This window comes from Cydia splendana, chromosome 18 (genome assembly GCF_910591565.1).
Source record: "Cydia splendana chromosome 18, ilCydSple1.2, whole genome shotgun sequence".
Lineage (NCBI taxonomy): Eukaryota > Metazoa > Arthropoda > Insecta > Lepidoptera > Tortricidae > Cydia > Cydia splendana.
Window position 1 is genome coordinate 6,821,044 of NC_085977.1, and position 7,267 is coordinate 6,828,310.

Consider the following 7,267-nt stretch of genomic DNA (forward strand, 5'->3'; position numbering starts at 1 on the left):
ATGCAAGTACCAATTTTTCGTTATAGTCGTATGAAGATTAATTAACTAATGACTATTTAATATTTTACCAGTACTTGTAGAAAAAAATGTTAGGTACGACTATTATTGTAGATAGCACAGAGGTCCTCCTAAGACCCAGAGTCATTTTTGCAGTATTGAATTTGGAACCTTCTTTTATTCCATTATAGTTCAGAATTCGATTTTAACTAGTTCTTTTTAAAGGAACTCAGGACTTAGGAGGCTATATCATATTTACAATATTTTCAGGAGGAGGAGGAGGTGCCCGCCAAAGTACCCAAGACTGACGCAGAGAAAGACGTAAAGGAGACCGCCGAGGCGGCCAGCGCGGCCGTCGTTCCAGAAACTGAACAGAAGATGGAGGTCGAGCCTCCCTCAGCCGACGCACCCGCCGCAGAGGAGCCCGTCAAGGTGGTCACCACCATCGAGGAGATCACCGACTCCAACGACGCCGGCGACGCGCCCATGCTCGACGTCGAACCCGTAGTGGAGGAGGAGACCAAGACTGAAGAGAAACAGACTGATAGCGAGGCCAAACCTGAAAATGGCGAATCTGATGCGAAACCAAAGGAAGACGTGGAGATGGAGAACGGGCAGGCCGCTCCCGTCGCCGAAGAGACCCCTCCCGTCTCCACACCCGTCATCGAGGAGGTCACCCTCGAGAAGGAGGCGCTCGCTGACGTAGCCGATGATCCCGTGCCGGTCGTCGAGGAGCCCCCGGCGGCCGAGGCCATGGAGGTCCTTCAAAATGTCGGGGAGGTGCTCGACAAGGAGTGCGACGAGATTCTCTCCAAAGTCCAGGACGTCACAAACTTAGATAGTATCCCCGTTAAACCCCTCCTGAACCCCATCGCCGAGGAGACTATGGAGACTGAAAATACAGATACGAACGATATTGTCGATAGAATACTAGATACCGAGTTGGAGCTAGAAATGGAACAAAACGAGATTTTGAATTCGGCGGCCGGCGAGGATAGTGAGACTAAACCGAAAAATGGTGTTAGCGATGAGGCTGATGTCAAACAGGCTAATGGAGCAGAGGATAAACTTGCCGACAAAATTGTAGAATCGGACAAGAAGGAGCAGAGTAGTTCTGTAGAAGTCGCGACAGAAGTAAAACCAGACGTGAGATGTGTAGAAACACAGGTAGAACATAAAGAGATTGTGGAAACCGGATCCGCAACAGAAAGCAAAGAGGCAGAGAATGTAAAGGTGACCGAAAAAGAGGAAACGCCAGAGAAAACAGTCGAAGAAAGCAAAGTCGAGGAAAACAAAACAGAGTCTGAAACTATCGACGAGAGTAAGCCTGTAGAGGAAAAACCGGTAGAAAGCTCACCCGCCGAACCCCAGCCCGCCGACAGTACGCCCGCCGAACAAAAGGAAAAAGAAACAAGCAAAACGGACGAAACGAGCAAACCGGACGAAGCTAGTGAACCACAAATGAACGGCAAAGCGACAAACGGGGACGCGCCTAAAATGAACGGAGACTCCGAAGACGCCAGCTCTAGACTTCCAGTCGTGAACGGGAAAGCGACAGAGAACGGAGAGAATGGGGCTAACGGGGACTCCATGGACGCCTCGCAGGGGCAGGGCGACAGCGCCGTGGAGGAGGCCGCCGCCGACATCAAGCTCAAGGCCGCGCCGCCCGTCGAGCCCGCACAGACCATCGAACAGCCCACGGAAGCATAAAGCTGACACGGTATGTACACACAATTCTGCTTGTTATAAAAATTTTGAAAGCGACTGATAGTATATTAGTGCATCTCTTTGTATGCTCGACACGAGCGAGCCACACCTGTCTCGTTTCAACATATAAGTGCGTCCCGTAAGTTTGCTTTAGCGTAGCGAGCATGGATACGTACCATGACATAGTAGGTTCAGTACCATATGTTAGGTCATTCTGCTGTGTATTCGAGTCTTCACGGCGTTAATATAAAATGAGCACTCTTTTCTTCTCACCACTTATTATTTGAGCCGCCTGACAGCCAAATCTACATGAAATGCAGACTATCTTATACAATTTATTGCTAGAGCGAGAGTTTTTTATTTATTGTGAGTATTTTTGTTCCCGTCATGTTGATTTATTGTTGTTTCCATCGGCCCACATTTCTTGATGTTTAATCCCTGTAAAACAACAAAACTTATCAAATAGTAACTTTGAATATTATATTTCCAGAGGATGGCGAGCGGATTTGCAGGGCTTCGTAAAGTGTATGGTCCACATCGGAATGACAAGACTGAGGTTGCTTCCACGCTGAACGGCATCACTTCCTAGTTTATACGTGTATTAAAATTTTACTGTGTACTACGCGGCGGCCGCCTGTGCCTGCTATCCGTGTGAACTAATTTAATCTAACTACACGCACACATTTTAGGCGTCTTTGACATGTTAACCCTTTACCAGGCTGATAGTTCAAAAATGACACTCGAATATTCGAATGTCAGCTAATCGAAAATAGAACACGATGTTTTAAGGGCCGTATGTGGGAAATATATATCCCTTAGCCTGGTAAAGGGTTAATGGTATATGAAAATGTCATTATTGATATAAGAAATACAGAATATTCAGATATGCTCAGCTTACATTTCCTTTTTGACTGAATCTCATTAGAAATTAATTCATATACAACGCACATTTGTGTCCTGGAGGTGCCAAATAAATCCTCAAACTACAACGATGTTTCGTTAAGCATGTCTGAATGTTCCGTCCGCTTGCACATTCCTTCGTACGCTATATCTAATTGTGATGTGTTATCCGGGCAGGAGGCACGGACCGCCTCCGTTTCTTGTATGTGACTAAGATAATTATTCATAAGTATTAACTGTATTGTGATTCTTAAGTCATACTTATTGAATTTCCTAAATTTCATCCAATGCCAAACTAATTGTATGGTTTCATTTGAAGTTGGATTATAAAATTGTACTGTGATAGATAAAATGGAGTGGTGCATGTGATTTGGAGGCTGTGCTAGTGCGGTACGTGGTAGAGATGGATGGACTTGGTTTTTGTTTCCTACTTGTTTTAATTTAAGCTATAACGCACACTTCGTGATGTTTATTTTAATGTTTTATTTCAACGACTTTCTGCCATGGTGCATATTCTATTATTTAAATTTTTGAATTGCTCCGTCGGTCTATAATGATGTAAGTTTCTTTTAATGATTTATCTAGCTTTAAATGTAATTTGTTTAGCTTTAAGACTGTCTTGTTAGGATACCGTGAGTGAACAATTTTATGAACCAACTTAAAATGAAAAGCGATCCTTTTGGTCTAGACTGATTTATTAATGATTTAATTAAGTTTATAATACCATTTAGCCATTCTTGGGTCACACGTGGTCTACAGCCTACGCGGAGAGACGCGCCCGGCGAATGTTAAGTCTGCCTAGACTTGTCGCACTAAAAAGGCGAAAAACTGAAAAAAGAAATCGGGGTGTGTGTAACTACAACTTTCACGACCTTTTCTTGATTTTCCACCTTTTCTGGTGATACAAATATCTGACTAAGACAATTCGCAGTAGTTCTATAGACTGCATTGTTCCGACAAGACTAGTTGTATAGATAAAGACGGCACCTGCCCGCGTAGGCTGTAGATCACGTCTGTAAAATAAGCTCCTTACGATTAATATTAAGAGAACATACTATATCTAGTTCATACATTTTCTACGTCGAAAATGGACAGGTCTTGAACGCAATTGAAATAATTTAATTGTCACGATTGCATTATGACGTTGAAATATAATGGAAGTAGAATTTTTAAACGTGTATTTTATTTACCTACCTACTGCCCTTTACTTGTTATTTATTTGTTTGTTTTTCTGTTTGAATGGAACTAAATCCATTTTCTGATTAAGTGATGAGTGTGATGACAAAAGATTTTTTTCAGCGATACTTTTACAGTTTGTGCTCAGTTACGTTACAAAATTGCACGCAGTATTTATTCCTAGGACCCGCTAGGACCCCAGATTAGTTTTTGTTTACTTACCAAATTGCATGTTAGATGTCGCTGTTTCGTGTTTTGGAAATCCTGAATCGCGCTATTAAGATTTTTCCTGGGATAACGACCCCAGACTAGAAATGTTTGTTTAGTTACCAAAGTGCATGCTAGATGGCGCTGTTTCGTGTTCCGGAAATCCTGAATCGCGCTATTAAGATTTTTCCTGGGATAACTACCCCAGACGCGTAATTTTTGTTTAGTTACCAAAGTACATGCTAGATGGCGCTGTTGCGTGTTCTGAAAATCCTGAATCGCGTTATTAAGATTTTTCCTGGGATAACGACCCCAGGCTCTTAGTTTTTATTTAGTTACCAAAGTGCATGCTAGATGGCGCTGTTTCGTGTTCTGGAAATCATCTGACCAAGAAATTGGACAGGTGGAACCACCCTTACCTTACACGGCCTATTCCTACAAATTCTTAAAGTGTTTCTGTCTGAATCATAACCATACACACGGTGGCCCAAAAATACGTTCGCGACATGTTCGCAAATAATTTTTAGGAATATTTGTGGTATTATCTATGAAAAGGGACCTTATTGTCGATGGCGCTTACGACACTAACATCGATGAGCACAAAACGTAGTAGTTTAAAATTGGGGATTCTGGCCCATTTTAGTTATTTTGATTTCCAATTTAGCAATTAAGTTTCTTTGATTACTGAAACATTCAATGTTGCTGTCTATCCAATGCGGAGGTCAATTTATGTTATGTGACGCTGATGAACTTATCAGTCATCGGGTTTAAAGGTCACTTTGTAGTTTTTTATAAATAAGTCGTAAACGGTGACCTGTAGCAAAAATGTTCTGATACATAAGTAATCTGCGTAAAATTGTCTACATTAAATATTCTATACACTTTTTCGCTAGGATCAGTATTTAAAAAAATATTTAAGGTAAAAAGTTAAATATGATCAAATGTTAATATTTTTTGTAAATAACTCGTAAACGGTGGCCTGTACCAAAAAATGTTCTGATACATAAGTAATCTACTTAAAATCTACTCACACCAGAGGATGCTGAAGACCGGACGCTTAGCTAAAAACGCTAGGTTGAAGGAGAAGAAGATTGATCCTAGCGAAAAAGTGTATAGAATATTTAAGGCGCTCTTATACTCGAGTTTTACGTTTTCAAGGGGGTAAAGCAGACGAGTGGTAGAACGGGCAGGCGGGCGCCCCGCGCGGCGCACCGTACCATTCCCGCGCAGCACGTCTACGTCCTTATTCTGACGACATCGGTATTCTGAATCGTCAGTTCCGAGATTTTTAGTTCGGCAATTAATATTGAAAAAGATTTATTAGTAAATTCGAATTTTGATGAGTACTTAATGAAATTAAAAACCGGACAAGCGCGAGACGGACTCGCCCACTGAGCCCACCGAGGGTTCCGTACTTTTTAGTATTTGTTGTTATAGCGGCAACAGAAATACATCATCTGTGAAAATTTCAACTGTCTAGCTATCACGGTTCGTGAGATACAGCCTGCTGACAGACGGACGGACGAACGGACGGACAGCGGAGTCTTACTAATAGGGTTCCGTTTTACCCTTTGGGTAGGGAACCCTAAAAATGGTAGGTAAGACGGTGAGGTCGGTGAGTGTACCTAAATAATTATTAATTATATGTATACAATATGAGTGTATAGTATACTTGACTGATCATGTTTTTGTAAAAATCGATTTCGACTGGCAAAACATATTATTTTTTGGCAACCGGGTTTTTTAACCTAATTAGACCCCGCTGAATCCGAAATTGCCGGTTGATTGATCGAATTCTTGACTGGAAGTGAGATAGTTGATATTAAAGGTCCCTTTTTTTTAGTTTTTCGTAAATAACTCTTAAACGGTGGCGCATAGCAAAAATTTTCTTAAACATAAGTCCTTCTTCCTCGCGTTATCCCGGCATTTTGCCACGGCTCATGGGAGCCTGGGGTCCGCTTAACAACTAAACCCAAGAATTGACGAAGGCACTAGTTTTTACGAAAGCGACTGCCATCTGACCTTTCAACCCAGAGGGGAAACTAAGCCTTATTGGGATTAGTCCGGTTTCCTCACGATGTTTTCCTTCACCGAAAAGCAACTGGTAAATATCAAAAAACATAAACATAAGTAATCTACATAAAATTGCCTACAAGAAAGATTCCGTACAATTTTTCGCTAGGATCAATATTCAAAGAGATATTAAGGCGGGAAAGTTAATTATAATCACTTTTTGAAGGTCTCTTTTTTTAGTTTTTCGTAAATAACTCGTAAACGGTGGCCAATATAAAAAAAATTGTTAAACGTTAATAATCGACACAACATTTTCAATAAAAAAAGATTTAGTACATTTTTAGCAGGGATCAATATTTAAAAAGATAATAAAGAGGGAAAGTTAATTATAATAAATTCTAAGGTTCCTTGTTTTTATTTTTTCGTTAATAATTTGAAAAGTATGACTCATAGCAAAAACAAATTTTACACAAATAATAAACATAAAATTTCCTACAAGAAACATGTAGAACACTTTTCGATAGGATCAATATTTAAAAAGACAAAGCATCCGGTAAGTCAATTATAATCAATTTTAAAGTCCCTTTTTAGTTTTTTGTAAATAACTCGTAAACGGTGTCCCATAGCACAATAGGTTTTTATGAATAAATAATCTCCATAAAATTTTCTGCAAAAAACATCTGAACACTTTTCTCTAGGATCAATATTTAAAACGATATTAAAGGAAGAAAGTTAATCACAATCAGTTCACAGGTCGCTTTTTTTTCGTAAATAACTCGTAAACGGTTGCAACGGGGGCAGTTGCAAAAAATATTATACATAAATATTGAACATAAAATTGTCCACAAAAAAGGTTTTGTACACTTTTTCGCTACGATCAATATTTAATGAGGTATTAAAGGGGGTAAGTTAATTATAATCAATTTCCAGGTCCCTATTTTAAGTTTTTCGTAAATGACTCGTAAACGGTGGCCCATAGCAAAATAGGTTCTTAATGTTAACTAACCCCCCTTGGCTAAAAAGTGGCCTCCATGTTTAAAATTCATTTGTTTACGTAAGATGTCCGTCTTTGGGTCACGAATTTACATGTGTGTACCAAATTTCAACTTAATTGGTCCAGTACTTTTGAAGAAAATGGGCTGTGACAGACGGACAGACAGACAGACAGTCGTGCGCGGTCGGCCAAACGTCACTAACGGATGCTCGTAAATTTTGCAATTTTAACGGGCAAAATGGAGAAAAGTGATACGAATACATTGCAAAACTT

At 40.2% G+C, this 7,267-nt stretch overlaps 1 protein-coding gene across 1 annotated transcript; it reads left to right on the plus strand.

The window, feature by feature from the left end:
- On the plus strand, nucleotides 1–3,778 carry LOC134799694 (fibrous sheath CABYR-binding protein-like). The gene is made up of 3 exons (XM_063772131.1): nucleotides 1–6; nucleotides 268–1,717; nucleotides 2,195–3,778. The coding sequence occupies exons 1-2, from the start codon at nucleotides 1–3 to the stop codon at nucleotides 1,705–1,707; spliced, it is 1,446 nt and encodes a 481-aa protein (XP_063628201.1). The 3' UTR covers nucleotides 1,708–1,717; nucleotides 2,195–3,778.
- The last annotated feature ends 3,489 nt before the right edge of the window (nucleotides 3,779–7,267 follow it).